Raw genomic sequence first — 21,919 nt, 5'->3', positions numbered from 1 at the left:
TATATATATATATATATATATATATATATATATATATATATATATATATATATATATATATTTAACAATACTGTTTTGTTTATTCATTCTATATTATATACCATAAATCAACAACAATTTAAAATCTAAATAAATCATATACGGATCGGAGTACAATTTATATTTGTTGAAAATTAAAATAGCACACATAATGAAAATTAAAATAGCACACATACATAAGAAACTAATTACTAACAATTTAATATGCATTTTAAGATATAAATTATTAAAGACTTTTTTGTACACAAAATTCATACTTCTACTCACTTCTACTGCAACCAATATTTGAATCATCGCAAATTAAAATTTTGAACCGTTTGGATTACTAACTCTAGAATAAACCACGTAAAGCTTTTTATGATTAAAAAAATCTTTAATAGCATACCAACATGCTTTAAAGTTTTTCCTTTTGTTAATACATATATAATTAATACAAAAGTAAATAAATAAATAAATATCAATTTATATATACACAAAATTACATCTTAAACATATATTAATACAAAATAAATAAAAAATATAATCCACAATCCTATTTGAAAAATATAAATAATTATATGATAAAAATTATATATTAAACTAACTGATTTTAACACGGCGCGATTGATTTAGGGTGTGTTTGGAAACCCAAAAAATGATTTATGAAAATTATTTTTCAGATTTTCCATGTTTAGTAAGGGAGGAAATACTAAAGTTAATGGAAATTGATTTCCAGTCAAAAGAAAACAAAGTCGATTTTCTGAAAAATAACTTTCTCTTTTTTTTGGGGAAGTCATTTTCCACCACAGCCAGTCTTCACGAAAACCCATATCACTGATTTCCGATGAAAACCCACATCACTGGAGTGTTATACATACATACATACATACATATATAAAAATATATTATATATTATACTAGTTTTTGTAAGAAAATTATAAATAATGTACTAATAGAAGTTATGAAATGTTTGTAATGGTGTATTCGATTTAGAGTTTTAATAACGTTAATTTGGTGGACTTTTTAATATGAAAAAGTTTTTAAATATTTGTCCTATAGACTTTTATAAACTCTTACAAAGTTATGAAAGTTCAAAAGATTCTAGAAAATTATTTAAAATTCATCACTTTCAAACTCGTTGAAAGTCTATAAAAGTGTTGAGTGAATACACCCCAAGACCTATTAATGGTATACATTAATGTTAGCAGTGATTCTCATTGGGTACATGTCACCTTTGTGTTATTTCATTGAATACAAGTTAGATATATAGTTAATTTTAACTTATAAATAATAAGTCAGGATGGCCGAGTGGTCTAAGGCGCCAGACTCAAGTTCTGGTTCTCGTGAGAGAGCGTGGGTTCAAATCCCACTTCTGACATTGTCGACATACTTTTGACTACTGTGTTCTGTGTTTTATTATATGCTATGCTATAATCCAATACATTCACCCAGTGACCCAACGCCATTATGAAAATTTGAGAAAATTCTTACAATTTTTTTTTGAAAACAGAAAAAATAGTAAGCCAAATATAGCTTTTATTGTAAGCAGCTCTTTAGGGTACACCATATATATAATATTCACCCAACGCCATTATGAAAATTTGAGAAAATTACATAGTAAGCCAAATATAGCTTTTATTGTAAGCAGTTCTTTAGGGTACACCATATAATATTCACAAAATAAAAACGATGACAGAATACAAAGCTATATACAATAAGGAAATGAGCAAGGCTAACTATGAAAGAAAGACCCGGTCCACCAGTTGATCCTTGATGTAGCAAACACAAGAGCCTGAAGACCACTTCCAGAAATATAGGACAAGAAAAGCAAAGACCACTGGCAGAGGCTTCAGTATGCAGATAATGCCTTCTTCTTTCTTACATCCAGTTCTGAGAAACTGTGTATGTTTTCCCTGGCTCTGATGGATTCACCATGCCCGTGTTGTTGCCTAAACTAAGACCTGAATTATTGTTTGTTAGCAATGCCATTAAAATTCCACCGTGTACCCTCCCTTCAGGAGCTCTGACTGGCATACTAGCTTGCTTGAGACCAAAGCATTTCCCGCTAGAGCTGTTTGGAGATGTTAGCATACTTGTCTCCATTTTTATGGTATCAACGTTCATGTCGTCGTGACTGACAGTATTGTTCAACTTCTCAGGTTTGTTGTGTGTTGTATCCTGGACTATAACACCAATGGTGGCTCCACCGTGAACTCGCTTGTCCTGCACCAGAGCACCGTGAGATGCACAAAGCCCCGTTTTTCCCCTAGCGAGTGAGTTACAAGGACCATCACCGATGCCAAATTCAGAGCCAGCCTGACCCCAAGAGCATCTCTTCCCTCCACCATGTGCCTTGCAGAATTCAGTGCTTCCTTGGGCGCTTTTTCCACAGCCTTCAAACTTGCATCTCTTGCCCCCACCATGGCGCACACAAAAATCAGTCCGGCCCCTTGCACTCTTTGTGCAATCGGTCACAGCACATCTCTTACCGCCCCCATGTGCTACACAGTAAAGAGTCCCTCCATGCACACTTTTTGGGCAAACCCCACCTCCTTGGAATAAACATCTTTTCCCTCCACCATGGCCCTTGCAAAATGGAGTGCTCCCTTCTGCACCCTTTGTACACCCTTCATATGAGCAACGCTTACCACCACCATGTGCCTTACAGAACATTGTGCTCCCTTGTGCCCCCTTGGTGCATTGCGGATACTGGCATCGCCGACCACCTCCATGTGAAATGCAGAGACCAGAAAGGCCTTCGGCACTCTTTGTGCAGTTCTCTTTCTGGCATCTCTTGCCTCCACCATGGCGAATGCACAATCCAGATTTCCCTCTGGCAGCACGGGCGCAACCCTCATAGCTGCAACGACGCCCACCACCATGTGCAATACAGAAATCTGTACGTCCTTCAGCACTCTTGGTGCATCCTAGGAATTCACACCGTCGACCACCACCATGGGCCTTGCAGAATGCAGTTCGACCCTCAGCTCCTTTATGGCAGCCAGATTTCTGACACCTCCGGCCACCGCCATGGGCAATGCAAAGGCAAGAAGCACCTCTTGCTCCTTTTACACATCCCTGGAACTGACACTTTTTACTACTACTACTACTACGTTGTTGATGCTGCTGCTTCTGTTTTGTTACCCCGGAAGAACAGGTTACAGAGCTTTTAAGGTTAGCTATGGCACTGGAACAGGGATCATGAGAGATGGGAGCTGAATTGATTTGTCTTTCAGCCTGATTGACATAACTAGCCCTAGCGCTATTTGGAGTCTGTAATGGATTGATGAAACACCCACTTTTTAAAGAGGATGACATTGACCCTTCATCTATTTGAACTCCAACAATAGTCTCTGGCAGCTTCATGGAACTATGTGGTGAAGTAGAGCTTTGATATGCTGTAGTAATACCAGATTCACTAGGGCCACTGGAAAGACTCAGTTCCAGATCAACCTTAAGTGGCATATTAAATTCTTTCTCACAGCTGGCTGACTTTTTGGGGCTCAGTGACTTCTCATTGCCAAGATGGAGAGTGAAATCCAATTCTAGGTCCATTGAGGATTCGTCATCACTTTCTTTCGTCGAAGAAGTTGAGGTGCACACAGTTGCAGTGGCTGAGCTCCCCCCCTTACTCTCCGAAGAACTTGATGAATGACCAAGACGCAGACACAAAGAGGACCCAACCTGCTCATTGGTGGGTCCATCAATCAAGCTCCACTTCCTTTTGATTCCCTTTGCGGAAGAAATAGAGGAGACTAAAGAACCAAGGGAATCAAGTCGCAATGTCGTATCTGCACAATAACCACCTTGCACTCCAGCTCCTCCTATTTGAATTGGATTGCCCAGATTATTATATGCATTTAAGGACAGGTTTGCAGCAAAACCAAAACTGTGGAATCTGGGATCCATAAACTGTTAGCTAAAACTTGACAACTATTACTTGAACCAATCTTAATAGCAAAGGTGCAGTTAACCTGACTTCCGGGCTTTTATTAAAATAAAACAAAGTTAGTCCTAAAACTAGTGCTAGACATCTCTGGAACAGCACATCCCACCCCCACTCACAAAACCTGAAGTATCACGTCGATCCATTTCCTTAAAAAATAATATCCCAGCTGCTAATGATCAACAATGGTAATGCATGCAGATAATATGCAAACTCGAAACCTTCAGCACAATATCATTACAACCAATCATCCTGCATTAGAAAAATTTTGCTATAAGGAGCTATTGGATTGCACTGTTAAAATATATTTAAAAAAGTATATAATGAAGTGACACAGGTAAACTAGCATTTTAAACAGAAAGGGAATTAGAATATAGCATCATTCTTTTAAGTATGTATGTATAGAAAATGAAATGAAAACACTAATCAATTTAATAAATATACAAGGAAAAGGAAGCATGAATAGATATCCATACATGAAAACTCAGAAAATTTTGGCACACATTAGCTACACATGGTTATTTATTAAGAGGTGTGTGTGTGTGGGTTGGGGAGGGGAAAGGGAGAGAGACGACAGGGTGTTATTGAAAGTTTAACAATGAAATCTAGTAACGTATCAATTCAAACATAAGTTGACTGCATTATGCAGCATTAAGACCTATACATGCAACACAGTTGGACCTTTGTTCGAACTCAAGAGCCCAAAACAATTAATTCTTGGTTTTGATGCATATGAACCTTTTAAGCTCAACCTTATATGGTGGTCACAATGGAGATTAAAATCTTGCCACCTTAGACAAGTTATGTTCCCATCACACCCCAAGCCCAAAATAGAAAGCCAAGGTAGTACTTGATTCCATTAAAGATTCAAGAGGTGGCTCCCACGGGTCTTCCGTAACTGTGGGATGTCACATTACCCCTCATTAAATGCTCCCACAGGACTCGCACTCGGTACTTCTGCCCAGTAGAAACTATAATACTAATAGTTTTAGGTTTTTTCTCAGTTTTTTGTGAACCCACCATATTACTCCACTATATTTTAATTATTTATTATCATTATAAAAATTATAATTACAATTATTATTTTTATTATACTTAAATTAAACACATCAAAATTAAAATAAATTTATAATTATAAATGTTTAAAAAAAACAGAAGAAGAAGTTGGCCGTTGCTATTTGCGATGGCCAAAAAAAAAAAAAAAAACCATTCAGAGTGGCCGCCGCTGCACACGTGGGAGTGTGTAGCACACGCGCCCGCTTGGGCGGCGGTGAGGCGCAATTGGGCGTCTCACCTTTATTTATTTATTTCAAACCTGCAAAAACCAGGTTGTTGTAGGAAAAAAATACCTCAAAAAGCCTTGCTTCCCATTTGTGCAAAAACAACACACAGTTTTTTCTTCCTCAAAAACTAAACAAAAACCCCTAATGGGGTTGCTCTAATTGTAAAAGTCAATAGCACTTTGCAGTGCTCTGCGCGCAAATGCTTAAACCCTTTTGGAACTCATGATGCAAAAAGGTTAAACCGTTTGTTGCATATAGGTCTATGAACCCAATCTTGTATAAGGGTTACAATCCATACCCCCCCTATTTGAATTGAATAAATATTTTACTTCTCACCCTTATTGAATTAGATTATGATAAATCAGTGAGACAAAAATCCAAAAAGAAATGATCAGCCAAATATTTAGTTTACCATAGAGTAATAATTCAACGGAAAGTTTACCCTACTGGAAGTTCAGAGCTAAAAAATCCTTTTTGTTTTGTAGTAAGCATATTGAACATTAGATAAAGGTTAACATGTGACATGTGTGCAGTGTGCACCTTAAAAATCCTAAGAAATTCTCCCCATCAAATTAGTTTTTGATCTCACTCCAAAATTAGACCTAAAGCCTCAAACATAATTATAGAGAGAAAAAAGAAGAGTTCAACTTGGCATCTATAATAATCTATATATAACATAACTGTCACTATGGAACTATAACGTATTAAAGAATTTATCTCTGCTAACTTCTAGTTTACCCCATCTTTCCAGCTGAACGTTCAGAAATCCATATACAATTATTCAAATTTCCTCCACCGAATACTTGAAAAAGTTAAAGAACCGTAAAGGAAAGTGACAACAAGCAAAGGAAATAAACACTAGACCCTCAAAAAGCAAAGGAAATTCAAACCAACCGACAATTTAACAGAATCTGCTATTAAATCGAATTCCAACACAACAAATATAAAGCAAACAAAAAATATACTTCACAAAAAGACAACAGCAAGAAAAATGAAAGTATTTTAGTAATATATCAAAATTCAGCTAAAAACAGCAAACAAAGCTCAACTCACTACGGATGCAGCTGAAATTTGACAATTTTTTGCCGGGAAATTTAAAAAAACTACAACAAAATTGCAGATTCAAGGAATATGAAATTCAATGAAAGATTTGAAACTGGAGCAAATGCTGCAGTGGACTAGATCGAGCAGATTAATACGGCGAAGAAACAACAGATCGAAGAAAGTACCTTTCGGGCTCAATTATCTCATGAGGCAGAAACGCTTCCTAGAGAATCAGAAGATGGATACATATACACGTATATATCATCAGCACACAAACATATACATACAGTACATGTGCAGTTATATCTATGTCCAGAGAGAGAAAAAGAATTAGGGCTTTTGAGCGCCGGCAGAGGGCGAATGGAACAGGGGGAGAAAGTGAGCTGTGAGGACAATATGATGAGGGAGAGAGAGAGAGAGAGAAGAAGAAGGGTTTTTGTGTGCGCGTGTGTATTGTGTATACAAATGCGGTTATGTACATGATAGCGAGTGTAGGCGCGTTCAGACGGGCGAGTGGGAAAATGAACGTTAGCGTTGGTGGCGAGGCAGCGCATGGTAAAGTGGTCGGTGTACGTTAAGCTTGGCCCCAGAAATAGCGGTATTGCTTCGGCGTCCGCCCCATTTTTTTTTTTTGTAATGATTCGTATGTTGTGTGCGGATGCCCCGCGCGAATTTGGTGAAGATTTTTATTGGAATTTGATGTGTATCAAAGAAAAATAATAATTTAAATAAAATTGGTAAGCATATTCCCAAGAATAAAGTTTTTTTTTTATCCGCATGAGTAGCTCAGTTGATCATAAAGATTCTTTGTGCCCAGTCAACAATGATCTAGCATATGTGTTCAGATTACGATTACCATAATTTACATTTTCCTAGATATTCTGTCGGGTTGAGAAATGTGACCATTGGATTGATAATTCAACCTTTTAGGAAAAAAGAAAAAAAAAATTTGACATGTATTTTAATTTTATTTTTTAAAAAGGAAAATTATCGTAACTCTTTTGACTTAATTAAAAAAGTTTCTAGGAGGCATACCAAGTTAGAGATGAATGGACTCCTTAGTTTCAGGGTTATTTTTGACTTCGAGTAAGATTATGATGAGGATTTCAAAGTTAGTTTCAGAGGATGATGGTTGCATTGGTGATGATTGCAAATTGCATAAATGTGAGCGACGAACATTTTGAGGATAAAGTTAGGTTGTCCGTTTGCTTTGCCCTAGCTGTACTTTAATTTATGTTTGCTGTACATGTTTACTTTTTTGGTTTTTTTTTTTAAAGGATTTGGTTCTTGCCCCCTCTTCCATTTTGATGGTTTTGTCGGGTCTATCATAAATTAAGTATGAAAATACAGAATGGGTGTAAAAAGTACGTAAATATTGGCCTAAAACAGTAGTCCGAGCCAAATAATACAAGATATAGCCACAAACATGAGCTAGAATAATATTGTAGGCGCGAAGATTGGGCCATGGTGCTCAGCTTAGGAGTTAAGACCCAAGCCAATGGATCATGAGAGGTTTGGTGAGCTAAGTGATGATCTTTAAGGGTGCATTATATAGTGTAGAGGACATTTCGGATTGTTGACAAATGTACGGCATCAACTTGCCTTCAATCTTAGCCGTACCTGTGTCCCCCAACCCCACTACCTGGATGTCAACGACCTCCGGTCCACACGGATAAACAAAGCATCCTTCTTTCTAGTGTATAAGATGCGTGATAACTTGGTGGTTAAGAACTTGTGTTGTTATACTCGAAGTTGTGGGTTTGAACCTTGTTGGTTGACCTTTGTTAGTATTTTGCTTCCTTTCACGTTGCCTTTCAACTTCTTGGGCCACCATTCTTCTCTGCCACTCTGCTTGGCCAAGACTTTTTATTGGGTCCTCAACACATTTCTTTTAAAATTAATTAGAACATGTTAAATCGATTAATAGACAAAAAATAGTATATTTTGTTAAAAATATATATAGTAATATTACTTGAGGTATATATATATTGGAAGAGAAAATACTACTTGTACTTTTAGTCTTGTGATACATTAATATAACTTATTTAGATTGATTAATAATAATAATAATAATAATAATAATAATAATAAAAGTAAATCACTTTTAGAATCAATTAACAAATTAAAAATAACAAAAATACAAAATAAATACATGTAATAAGATTCAAAAATAAACACACTATTGTGTTGTTCAGCAACTATATTCTATAGCAAATATTATTGTGTTTAAATTTAATTTTTACTCTTCATTTTGTTATTAAAAAAAATAAGTTGGAGAGAAAATTTTAGTGTTAAAGACTATATTATGTGCTTATGAAATTATATTATAAGTATAATTTTGTTAGATATTAAAATACTGTCAAAATACATATCATAAATCAATTTTTTAATCATTCGGTACAATGATTAGCATTAATTTAAATCAATGATGACAATTAGTTTATGACATTAGTTTTGAAAGCACTAAAATCAACCGATGGCATTAATTTAAAGGAAATTAAAGTATTCTTAAATTATGTATATATGCCGCATGTTGACTTGATCGAATTGAAGATCAATTAAACAAAGGTTAATTTCACATGTAGTCTTTATTTTTATTTTATTTTATTTTATACTTATGTCAGGTGATCTTAGCTTCATTGGACTAATTAATATTAAACCCACATGACCCCGTTACTAGAGTCATTGCAGAAGTAAATCGCGTGTTGTGCAATCCCACAACTCAAAACCCTAATTTTTATGTGTGGGCAAAAAATCAAATACACATTTCATCATGCCGAGTCTTTTTCCCCATTCATATTTCTCTTGGAACCTATGGTCTTTAGTTAGAATGGGTAAGACTAGTCAAATTAATCCCTTAATTAATTATAGTAATAAGTTATACTTATCTAGTTTTGTTTTTCCCCTAAAAGACTAAAAAGTGGTGACTTATTTTTATTTTATCATTCATATTTTACACGGTGTCATTACTCTTCCATACAATACGCAATGTCATTATTGTTGTGTCATTTACTTTGTCATCTCGTATACAGAGTACTTTATAAATTAAAATAAAAAAAATCTTGTAAATAAGAATTAAATTTAAGTCATTTATATTACAAATGAGACATTTTTCCATCGCAATACACCATGCATTAAAAAACATTCCTTAATATGGTCATTAATCGAAGACCAAAAAAAAAAAAAACAAAAAAAACCACCTCATAGACAAAAGAAACTTATAAAATATTATCTTTTTAAAGTTAAAATCTTTATATCCTAAAAATACACAAATTATCCCAAACCTGTTATTATTTTAAATTAATAATAATAATTAATATAATAATATTAAAATGTTGTAAATAATATTAATTTGTTGTCAATAAAATATCTACGATGACTTAACAGAACCAATCAAATTACACTCCTAAATTATGTCCTTATTTGTTGTATTCGTGGAGTTGTATATTATGCATGAAAATATTGTACTTTAATTTTTCAGATCAAATTACTATTACAACGTTAAATATTTTATTAGTTAAAACTAAAATACTAAATCGATTTGTCTAAGTGTAATTACCTCGAATACATTACTTACCATTGGTCCTGAAAGGTTAGGGATACAAGTCTAGAGGAGGTGAATAGACTTGTATACATTTTGAAAATGTTAACGGTTCGATTAAGTATTCTGAAGGATTACTTCTTCACAGTTAAAGATTCGTTGAGTATGCACAATGGAAAATATTTTAACCATTTTAAGTGGTTTTGCACGTAAGTTTTTGTCCTTCCTAAATGTTAATGGTTTGAGTGTAGGTAAAGTATGAATGCACTAAAATAATGATAGAGAGAGATTTTACTGGTTCAGCCAATTCAACATACTCCACTTTTCTCCTTGAATTCCTAAGGATGTTTGTCCTAATCTCCTATTAGTACAAAATGAACACTCAAATCTTGAACACCAAGTCGGCCTTGAGTTTCACAGGTTTTTCAACCCAATAAGAGTTTACTCCGCCTCTTTCTACTTCTACCGCGTAGAGATACAAGTTTCAAAGAAAAGGTTTCTTTGATTCTCCAACTACAAGTCATGACTCTTTGATGTTGATCTTGATCTTCACTTTGAGCAGCACAAGATTCTATTCTAGACACTAGACATTTTGTTGTAGCTTTATTTTATTCTCTCTTACAGGTAACGTAAAATGGAACTTGAAAGCTTGTAGCACTTGAATAATTTTCACTTTAAAAAAAAATAGACTAGCTCCTTCTTCAGTCTTGAATGAAGGTATTTATAGGCGTTTTGAAATGAATCTATTGGAGACCGGGAAACTCATTTCAAATGTCTCTTAACCATCAAGTAATGACCAGTGTGTAATCCGAAAAATTACTTTATGTGTCAAATTTTCCAACCGTTTCACCACCTTTTTAGCTAAATTTTACTTTTTTATATTTTTGCTCCAAATGTCTAGGCTTTTTAAGAAAAATCTCCATGGATGTGTACCTAGGACTCTCTTTACCTTGGTCACATTTTCTCATAAAGTTGTGTCTTACCATTAGAGTTAATGTTTCGAACCTTAACACTTGCAACCTTTTGGTTTCGAATAGTTGACCTTACTATTCGAGCTTCTCCTTAAATCTTCTTCTACTCGAAATGTAAATCAGACTCTTCCAATATTCGGACTTTGCAACCTTTCGCTCTTGAACTATTCTACTCTTCGACTTTTCATCTCGAACTCTTCTAGTCTTCAATCCTTCAAAGCTGTCTTCTGGCTATCCGAAACGTAATCATTCGAGTAACTATTCGGACTATTCGAAACGAGTAATAGAGTTCATAAGTCTAAAAAATAAATTGGGAACTAAAAGTTCTTATCTTTTAATTTGGTTTCATCAAAATTTAATTATACTTGTTCCTAACACTTACTAAAATAATTTGCTTAATAAATATATTTGGAATAAGATTCAAATTAGCCACTGAACATAACATGAAAATGCAATTAGGTCACTGAACAAAAAAAAAGTACAATTAAGCCACTGAACACTCCAAATACATGCAATTTCACCTGATAGCAGATTACCTTCCATTTCATCAAGTTGTCTGCTTATGTGGATGGTGAGTTAGCATTTAAAAATAATTTTTTAATAATAAATATTAAAAATAAAAATAAAAAATTATTTTTTTTAAAAAAAAAATGGTCGCCACCTTCCCCACTCCTTCGTCTCCAACCAGAAAGAAGTTATGAAATTTATCTATAATACCTTGAAAATAAAACTCTAATAAACACTGCATTCTGGCGTTTGCTTGTTTTTTATTTAAATAAAAAATTTAAATTTTTTATTTATTTTATTTTTATTTTTAAAATTTATTATTAAAAAAATATTTTAAAATGTCAACTGACCATCCATGTAAGCAGACAACCTGATGAAATGGAAAGTAACATATTATCAGGTAAAATTGCATGCATTTGGAGTGTTCAGTGGTCTAATTGCACTTTTTTTTTTCGTTCAGTGGCCTACTTGCATTTTCAGGTTTCGTTCTGTGGCCAATTTGAACCTTATTCCAATATATTTTAGAGTTAGTTCTATTTTTGGTCATAGATTTATAAGTGAAAATTCACTTTTAGTCCATTTTAAGAGCATCCATACCAAAGGATTTTGTGAAGTTTTTTGCAGAGTAAAAATTAAAAATCAAAGCAATTGATGTGGAGCATGGGTTTTGAGCAAAATTTTCTCCTACAAATTCAAGAATTTTGCAGGAGATGAAAAAAAAAAAAACAACTCAGTTCGCGTGTTTGAGGCACAATATTGTGCCCCAGCGGGCGCGTGTATTGTTGTCGACGCGCCCACTGGGACGCGTCAGAGTTGCTGCCAACTTGCGGCCACTCTGACTTTTAGGCACCTTTTTTGTTTTTGTTTTTTTTTTTTTGGTGTTGTCAACATTCTTTTTTTTTTCTCTCTCTTTTTTTGTTTTTTTTTTTTTGGGGTTGTCAACATTCTTTTTTTTTTCTCTCTCTTTTTTTGTTTTTTTTTTTTTGGGGTTGTCAACATTCTTTTTTTTTTCTCTCTCTTTTTTTGTTTTTTTTTTTTTGGTGTTGTCAACATTCTTTTTTTTTTCTCTCTCTTTTTTTGTTTTTCTCTTTCCTTCCATACTCGCTTTCCTAATCACACTTACAAAAATTTCTCAAAACAAAAAAAAAACCTCCACTATTACGGATGCTTTTATAACATCCCTTATTGGTACTAGTATTATTATGGCTTAGCTTTAACCATTTTTTGTCATCCGTCAACAAACATGTTCAAATGACGTTAAATATGAGGACATTTTATATTTAAATATGATGTATCAGGACATGTTTTTTAAGTTGGAACTTTCAGAGAATCAGTTATAACCCGTTGGGACCCATTAGCAAGGTTCATGAGTGAGTAAATCACCGAACCAGAAAGTCTGATCACATACTCTACTAGTTGAGTTGGTTGCGAGCCAAGTAGTCTCAAGGATAAATATGAAGTTCATGGTAATTAAGTTGGCCAATATACACATCATATTGGGGTCGATCGAATTTGGGAATCTAGGGTCCTTCGTATACATGGATCGGAGCACATATGTATGGAATTTCAAAATCGGAAGGGAACATGTGTTGTGGGTGGTGGGTGAGCTAGAATACCGTATACCCCTAGAATGTGAAGTGGTAGCAAGGGTTTGAAATATCACTCAACTTATTATCTAAGAGGCTCAAAAATAAAAAGAGAAAGGCTAAAAAGGTACTAGACTACTAGCTATCCAAAGCAAAAAAAAAAAAAAAAAAAAAAAAAAAAAAAAAAAAAAAAGGGCGGGGGAGGGGAGGGGTTTTTTTTTTGAGTAGTACTGACTCTGTTACAATGTAGTATCTGTTCATAGCTACTTTCTCAACCTACTAAAGCACAAAAAGTCAACAGTTGCCTCCACTGAGGCTCGAACCCACTCCCATTATTCATGTGGGAGTGTAAACCGGGATACCGGGTGCTATTAGACCACAAAGTCTTTGGCCGGGGGTTTATTAGTTAGTGAGGTGAAAGTATTTCTAGTCCTTTCATTCACTAATGTTAAATGGTAAGAGATGTTAATGCTTATGTGAAGGATAATAAGCTTTAATAATGTCTATATATTGATCCAATTTCACATAGCTATGATAGAGGAGATTATAGATGAATGGTACATCATATTAACATATGTCAGAGTTTGAAAATGTTTGCATTGCCTATTCCGAATGATAAGACATCAAATCAAAAAAAGAAGACAAGAAACAGGCAAAAACCAGCACGTGGTTTCCCAGCGAAAATTTGGACCGTTTTTCCATGGGCACACTGGAAATGGCCTAAACCAAAGGGCGCCCAGTCATTATGGCTCCTTCCACGACCGAAAAGCTGGATACACATCTGATTTTTCGATGAGTCCTACTCCATATATATATATATATATATATATATATATATATATATTTTTTTTTTTTATTTCTACTCTATCACTTTTACTTTTTAATGTGATAATTAATAATTAGTTATTTTTATCTTATGGGTCTTAATAAAAATGTTAACATCAAAATTGGGTGAGAGTATGAGAAAGAATAAAATTTGAGAGTAGTATTTTTGTATTTACATTGGCAACTTGCATATTTGTTCAGATTTGTTGTCGGGAGATTTAGGTTGTGTTTGGAAACCAGAAAAATAAGTCATTTTTCCATAAAATATTCTCCATTTTAGTGTTTGGTTGCATTTCGAAAAATTATCTTGATGTGTTTGGTTAATTTAAATTAATCCGACTTAACTATAATATACTTATCAATTAATCTACTTTAAAATTTAAAAGTTACTCCGTATAATATAAACGAGTTTTAATGGTTTTGTACAGTACATAATTGTAATCTCCAACATTATCAGAAGAATAGATGAGAACAAAGATAGATTCATTTTATATTTTATATAGTAAACTATTTTACTAACCAAATTTGAATATTTTATTTCATTCCAATAATGGTTTTTCTTGGGTTTTTGTGTATGTGGCAGAGACATGATTGAGTGAGAAGAGAAGAGTATGCCTCCAAATGTGAGTTTTTGTGGATCCGTGCAAAATCAAACTAAAAAAAAATAAGAAAAAGAAACGATGTTGGGTTGTTGGTGCACGAGTAACGCCAAGCTGACAAGTTTAAAGACTTCTCAAATTTTTATTTTTTTTTCAATTTTTTATTTCTATTTTCTCCCTCTTTCTAGTCTCTCTTCCACCTCTCTCACTTGACAAGAAAATATCCCTCTATTGTTTTCCCTTATATCTCCCGACCTTTATATGTGCAAGATTGTATCCAAAATAAGCAGATTCTTTGTGCGCATCGATATTTGATCATGTCTAATGAATTACTGAGTCACTGTAATTTATATCCCTTAAATACTCTGTCGCATCGGAGTATGAGGTTTTTGGGCCTAAGAATTCAATCTTTTAAAAGTAGAAGAAGAAAAAAAGTAATAGAAAAATTTAAAGTGTTGGGATTGGTCTAATGTGATTCCACCGAATATTTATTAGGAATAAGGGTCAAATAGGCCACCAAACTACACACGAAACTGCAATTAGGCCATCGGACTAAAAAATAATGCAATTGGGTCCCTGAACTACACAAATTCATGCAAATTAACCCAAAGTGATTTGTTGACTTGATCTTCCGGTTACTAACTTTAAAAATAATATTTTAAATAATTTTAAATTAATTAATTAATTAAAATTAAAATTAAAAAAATAGGAACAAGTCAATTGGGTCCTTTTTTTAATTTTAAATTTAATTTTAATTAATTATTTTATTTAAAATTATTTTAAAATATTATTTTTAAAGTTGGTAACCGGAAGATCAAGTCAAACAAGTCAATTTGGGTTAATTTGCATGGATTTGTGTAGTTCAGGGACCCAATTGCATTGCTTTTGAGTTTAATGACCTAATTGCAGTTTCATGTGTAGTTCGATAGCCTATTTGACGCTTATTCCTATTTATTATGACATTACAATCATTTGTCACATAAATCAGGTTAATAATAGTTAATTTAATAGTTTGAATGTTCATACTTTAGTTTATTATTTCTTAGAACATAAAAGATCACAGTAAGCAAAATTGTTTTTGTTTATAAATAAATTTCTTGAATTTAAAAGTAATAATTGATGATAGTCCGCAGCGGCTCGACACCACTGGGGATGCCTAGACACAGGTTTGAGATGAGCAAATTGATTCATAAACTTAATACATTTGATTTATTATTAGTGAAAATTAAAATTTTACATTTTATCGTTAAATTTAAGGTGTGTTTAGTTCGCAAATGAAATCAGAATCGGAATATATAATCAAATACTTAGTAATAGTAATGAGTTTTGGTGAAAGTATTTTATATGTTTGATAGTAAAGTGGAATTACAATGATTACTAATGATTTAATATTGATGTTTGATTGTGCATGACTCTATAAGGGAAATAAATGTTTTAAAAATATAAAAATAAAATATTAAGATAATTAATCCTAATATAATGATATTCAAAGCATCAATATGAACAAAAAATCAAATAAAAAATCTAAGGCAAAAACTTGTGTGAGACCGTCTCACCATGAGATGGACGGGACGGATCGGGTCAAGATGCAAATGTAACACTTATATGCACAAATGTCATACTTATATGCTCAAATGTAATACTAATCAGGAATAAAATTTTTGTTACTTATAAGAGTAAATGTAATACTTTTAAGGGAAAATACAATACTTTTACATCTCGATTTAAAAGTATTACATTTTACCATAAAAGTATTATATTTGCCCTTATAAGTAAGGGGCACTTGTCAACATTACTTATTATGAAAAATGTATTATTTTTCTCTAATAAGTAACAAAAATTGTATTCTTGATTAGTGTTATATTTGAGCATATAAGTATGACATTTGCATCTTCCTTCGACCCGACCCGACCCGTCTCACGAATAAGGATACGTGAGACGGTCTCACACAAGTGTGACCCAAAATCTAAAAGTATTAATCCAAACTTAAAAATTAGATTACCAAAAAAAATGGACTAATACCCATTTTTAGTTAGGGAATGAAAATTTTAATTGAAGGAGTAATCAAACCTATAGTTGTGTTTTAAAAAGTTGTTAACCAAACACTAACTACGATTTTAATTTACATTCCTAGTATGTAAACCCATGAACCAAACACACCCTTAATGTTTATTAAATTGATATTTTCTAGTAGAGTTAATTTCATTTTTTACCCTAAATTTATGGTTCACAATCCACTTTTAGTCATTTTTTTTAGAACATCCTCATTTGATCATAGTATTATTGTGGCATGACCATTTTTAGTCGTCCTCAACAAAATCTTTGAAATATCGTTACAGTTTAAAGACATTTCAATCTTTTTTATACAAATTAGGTTAAACGCTATATTTTTTATGTTTATTTTTTTTGAAAACATTCATAATTGAAGACCTAAATGACGTTGTATTTAACATATTTTAACTGTTTTGTTGATAAAGGACCAAAAATGATTATGCCACAATAATACTAGGATCAAAAGTAGATATTTTAATATAAAAAAAAAACTTAAAGTGGATTGCCACCTATAAATCTATGACCGAAAATGAAATTGGCCTTATTTAGTAAATAATCAGCCTATCAGCCAATTTTGGCTTATTTGACCACTCTTAGTTGTTTGGTTAATAAGCTTTTTGTAACTCCAAAATGCTAAAATTCAAAAGGCTACTCAAAGCAGCCTTTTCAATTAGCTTTTTGAAAAAAAATTATACCAAACAACTATCAGCTAACATCTAATTTATCAAATAATTTTATACAATCAGCTAATGTTTTCAACAAATCATACTTTCTAACTCAAACAGCCAACCCAATCAGCTAACAGCCATTTACCAAACAGGGCCATTATCTCATTTCTAGTGGCGTGAAGCAGCTTTCCCATATGGAAAGTCATGACTTCGAACCTCAACGAAAGCGCTATTTACTCTTTGTGTTTCAGTAAGCTGAGAAAGTAACTATGAACAAATACTAGTAGCTATGAACAAATACTACAGCGTAACAGATTCAGTAATACTCAAAAAACATTAAAAAAAATGAATGACCAAATTTAAAATAAAAATATATTTATAGTCAAATTGAAAGGATAATGAAAATTGGTAAATATCAAGTGGATCATTTATGTTTCAATTAAAAATCAGATATAAGAATTGATTTTTTTTTGAAGAGAGATATAAGAATTGATAAATGTTAAAAAATCATTTTTCCCTTTCTTTCTCTACTGTCAAAATTTCCAAAAATTCTTTGGCAACTACCCTTCCTTAAAAGTGTTCTATTTGGTTCTTGTTCATTGTGTATATTTTCAGTCCTCTGTTACAATTTCAATCAAATTGACCTTAATTCCTGAGACTATTTGCTACTTAAAAAGATGCTCATAAACAATATAACATAGAACAAGAACAAAATTTTCTTTAAAAAATCTATGTCAATTTTTTAGTTTTCATACGTTTGGCTAAGGAATGAGCAGTGCCATTTCATTTGATTTGTTCTAGTTCTCCCCAACCCTATACCAAATAGGGCTGCAAATGGGCCGAGCTCAAGCATCATTTTTCGAGCTCAAGCTCGAGCTCGAGCACACCCGTTCTTATCGAGCTCGAGCTCGAGCTCAAGCCAACCCAAGCTCGAGCTCAACTCGTTTGCGCCCTAAATTACCAAACCCTGGTCATCTAACTAGCACAAGGCAAGAACTTTAAACAAACACTTTATTAGAAAACCAAAATCAAACTTACAGAAAACATGTCCCATTGCCATGATGAACAAGGAGTGCTGTGATGGACTGATGGTTAGCCGTATGTTTACAGGGCATCGGAGGCAGCTAACTCCTCACCCCCGCCTTCTGGTCTCGAATTTGGGGATGTCTGATTGTTGTGTTGTTGCAACACCAGGACTGAGGCTACCATAGGGAAATCTGGTGAAACCAGACAACTTCCAATTGGCCCAAGCTCAGGGTATTCACTCATCTGGTTCAGTGCCAATGCCAATGCCAGTTCACCATCGGGCATTCGACCAACCAAAAACATGTTGCAGCGGCTGTGGCCTCGTATGACAGCAGTTATTTCCTCCTTGTTACAAACCGTTTTCTCCTCAAATTTGACAGAATCGTCACGAGATGTTCTCTGCTTCAAATCAGCGAGGGCCTTGCCATCATCAGAAATTTGTATGCCAGGAGAGGTTGTATCCATATCGACTGTTATTTCTCCGGTTGGCTCGTGTTTTGGAGAGAAACAGACAACGGTCATCCTGATCCCGGGATGCTCAGCCAATCGAGCTCCATAGGCAAGCGCTTCACGGTCGTCACCACCCCCAAAAAACAGAACGGTTATCTGATACGAAACATTACTTGCTGCTACTTGAGAGCTGCCACCAAGCCCACGATCGACAAAGATCCCCACCGAGCATGGAGCTTGCTCAACAACTCTCTTGTTCACCCACTGAAAATCTGCTCGAGTTGTCTCAAATGACCCATCGTATTTCTGATGCTTGTGAAATGGTAAAATTATTACAGCTGCTCTTTTCCTCTCAGCGGTCGTGCAAATATCTTCATGCATATCAGAAAATGAAGAAATAGAAGTCATTGGTCGCACAGAGACCCGACTTAATTGCTGGAAAGCCTCAAAGGCCACAACAACCTGATTAGCATCTGACCTTATGCCCTTATTCCAAAACGGCAAGCCATTCCTCCGGGCCTTATGTACCATTAAGATAGCCGATGATCTTTCAGAAAGCTCCATGAGATGCAAAGCATATACAAGAAGCCCGTCTTGCTTCTCAGTCCCGCGGGAAGACTCTAGTAGGTTTATCATAGATGGGATATTTCTTGAGCTATAGAAACAAGCCAAGATTCGGAGCTGAGTATTTGGATTTCTCCTTTCTATCGTTCTGTGTTTATAGCTATCACTGCTCGCCGTTTTTGAAGGTTTATACACCGCCACAACTAAAGGTGTTGTAATAAAAGTTGTGAAAAGAGCCATCAGCACCATAATGGCAAATGTCTGGTCATTCAAAACCTGCAAGTGAAATATGCAGATAATGGCATAAAGTGAAACCATAAACTTAAATAAATCAGTCAATTAACGGTACGAAGAAGATCACCTTTCTATCTTTGCCAATGTTAAGAACAATCAGTTCCACTAATCCTTTAGTGTTCATCAGAAAACCGAGGGTAAGGGCTTCACTTTTGGGCATTTTGAAGAGAAGGGAAACTAAAAAAGTGCCAACAATCTTCCCAAAGCATGCAGTGAATATAACCAAAACTAGTAGACCCCATGACTGAATTCCTTCGATCGTAGCTACATTTGTTTTCAATCCACTTGAAACAAAGTACAGTGGGAGGAAAAGACCAGAAACAAGATCCTCAACTTTCTCGACAAGTGCACCAGCAAATGGCCCCTCTTTTGGCACAAGAACGCCTATCACAAATGCCCCAAACATCGCATGAATTCCAATTGTATCAGTAACAAATCCAGCTGCAAGTACTGCAGCTAATGTGCCACATACATAAATCTCATCGATGGGCTGTCCTTCGTGGCAACATTGAGACAGCCATTTAAAAACTGGCGGGACAATAAGACTCGAAAAGATGACAAACCCACACCCGCTAAGGAAAACCCAAACTGAGACAGCAGGAGTGAGGTTGTCACCAGATAATGCAATCGCTAGCGCAAGCAGAATCCACGCAGCCACATCATTAACTGCTGCTGCAGACATTGCAGTTCTCCCAACATCAGTTGTTAAAAGCTTCAGTTCAGCCAAGATTCGTGCTAAAACGGGGAATGCAGTTATAGAAAGTGCTACACCCATGAATATGAGAAACGAAGTTGTATTTACACCCTTAGCTATTGTTTCCAGAAGAACAAATGAAGAAACAATTCCTAATGCAAAAGGGAGGCTAATTCCTGCAATGGCAATTCCGAGGGCCTTTTTGCCTGTCCGACGCAAGGAGTGAAGTTCTATTTCTAGGCCTGCAAGAAACATAAAGAATACCAGACCAATATTTGCTAGAGTGTCCAAGAGAGTAATGCTTTTGGGTGGGAATAGAGCATGCAGGAAGTCTTGATTTCGACCAATAGCCGATGGTCCAAGTAACACTCCTCCCTTTAAATGAAAAAAAATAGAAGAAGTTACAGTTTCCTCAGCAAGCATCAAGTAAAAGCACAAGTCATATGTGATCTATATATGTCACCTGATTCCAGGTCACAAGGGAAACAAATTAGCAACAACCACATCTAGAGACACCATGATATGAAAACTATATCATTTTATCAACCCATTCATTAACTCTCTGAAAAAATGCTCCTAATGTAAGGTTATCTTAAGAGTTAAGAGGAACGCTAAAATTATAAAGAACCTACTAATCATGATAGGATAAAGTGAGGTTTCCCGAAGCTAGATTCCTATCTAGGTAGTAGACTCGCGTTCAAATTTAGCCATCCCCCATGAGATGCATCAAATAAATAGAACAAAATAAAGCAACCTACAATGATCTCTGCAATTACGCGTGGTTGTCTTAACGGCTTCAGCATATATGCTAGAACTCTTGTAACCACGATAACCACACATATCTGCAAAATGGCAAGGGGAAGTGCAAAATCCAGGGGATTATCTCCTTGGAAAACACCATTGGATGTAGCCTTCATCGGAGATGGGCATGTGTGAGGTGTGGTACCATTAGAAGCCATTTAAAAGTGGATTTTACTGCTACTCCTGCACAACGCAGCATATAGTTAAACATCATACAACTAGAAATTTTAACTATACAAATTAAGAGAGCAGAAAATTTTCTTCCAGCTGGAAACATTTTTGAGACCAGGAAATCTAGATCAATGGTGTTTCACATCTACCTCCACCTCCAAGGTGACTTGAAGCCATAGAACTGTTTTATTGCTTTCATTTTGGATGAAAATTTGGACTCTCTCTCTATCAAATTCAATGTCAGATTTTTCCTTCCTCAAACGTCACCAAACAAAAAACTTGTCATTAACTATAAATTTTAACATTGCAATTGTAGGTCTCTCAATCCCTACTTCGAAAATTTGAACTTAGCAGTACCTAAAACTAAACCCAAACTTGATCAAACAATTACCAAGACAGTCCATTTAAAACGACTGGAGTAATATAACAGTAGCTACTTATTAACTCCCTAAATTAAACAATTAATCAAAACAATACTAGAATAGCAAATTCGAAGAACACGACCAGGTATAAATTCATGATTACATTCTTTTTCGACAGCATGGTCAGCCCAATTGGTCACAGCCTCACGGGGTGAAGTTTGAGAAGAAAGAGAAGGGATCGAGTCTCACTCGTGACAGTGTGAGAGCAATATCAAAGTGAGAGGCTCTTGCCTCCGTGTTCAACTAAATTATCATAATTTACCTCTTCTAATATGCTTTGTCGGGCCTGAATTTAAAGACCTGGAGTTGAATATTTAACCTTTTAAGAAGAAAGATTGCATCTATTTCTATGAAAAAACACTAGGCAATTGAATAAAACGATATATATATATATATATATATATATATATATATATATATATATATATATATATATATATATATATATATATATATA

At 34.4% G+C, this 21,919-nt stretch overlaps 2 protein-coding genes and 1 non-coding gene across 5 annotated transcripts in view; 1 reads left to right on the top strand and 2 right to left on the bottom strand.

Moving 5' to 3' along the window:
- Positions 1–1,312: 1,312 nt before the first annotated feature.
- TRNAL-CAA lies at positions 1,313–1,396 on the top strand. Its single transcript has one exon. It is a non-coding gene; the product is annotated as a tRNA-Leu (tRNA).
- Positions 1,397–1,586: 190 nt separating this feature from the next.
- LOC116027199 lies at positions 1,587–6,745 on the bottom strand. The gene is made up of 2 exons (XM_031268675.1): positions 6,477–6,745; positions 1,587–4,216 (listed from the first exon to the last, which is right to left on the bottom strand). The coding sequence occupies exon 2, from the start codon at positions 3,925–3,927 to the stop codon at positions 1,897–1,899; it is 2,031 nt and encodes a 676-aa protein (XP_031124535.1). The 5' UTR covers positions 3,928–4,216; positions 6,477–6,745; the 3' UTR covers positions 1,587–1,896.
- Positions 6,746–18,032: 11,287 nt separating this feature from the next.
- LOC116026614 (cation/H(+) antiporter 18-like) overlaps positions 18,033–21,919 on the bottom strand; it is a 5,366-nt gene continuing 1,479 nt past the window's right edge. Inside the window, exons 1-4 of one of the 3 annotated variants that reach the window (XM_031267945.1) lie at positions 21,566–21,580; positions 20,827–21,052; positions 19,442–20,443; positions 18,033–19,356 (exon numbers count right to left, since the gene is read on the bottom strand). In XM_031267945.1, coding sequence (XP_031123805.1) covers positions 18,145–19,356; positions 19,442–20,443; positions 20,827–21,027 — 2,415 coding nt within the window. In that variant the 5' untranslated portion in view covers positions 21,028–21,052; positions 21,566–21,580 and the 3' untranslated portion in view covers positions 18,033–18,144. Of the gene's footprint in view, positions 19,357–19,441; positions 20,444–20,826; positions 21,053–21,189; positions 21,305–21,565; positions 21,581–21,919 lie in introns of those variants that run through there. The other 2 variants (XM_031267944.1, XM_031267943.1) reach the window with 2 other exon arrangements.

The sequence above is a fragment of the Ipomoea triloba genome, chromosome 8 (assembly GCF_003576645.1).
Source record: "Ipomoea triloba cultivar NCNSP0323 chromosome 8, ASM357664v1".
Classification (NCBI taxonomy): Eukaryota; Viridiplantae; Streptophyta; class Magnoliopsida; order Solanales; family Convolvulaceae; genus Ipomoea; species Ipomoea triloba.
The sequence above is the reverse complement of the archived record's forward strand: the minus strand, read 5'-3'. Positions and strand labels throughout refer to the sequence as shown.

What these genes read in the sequence shown, in the direction of transcription:
- LOC116027199 (XM_031268675.1), bottom strand. Translation starts at nt 3,927, where the DNA reads ATGGATCCCAGATTCCACAGTTTTGGTTTTGCTGCAAACCTGTCCTTA.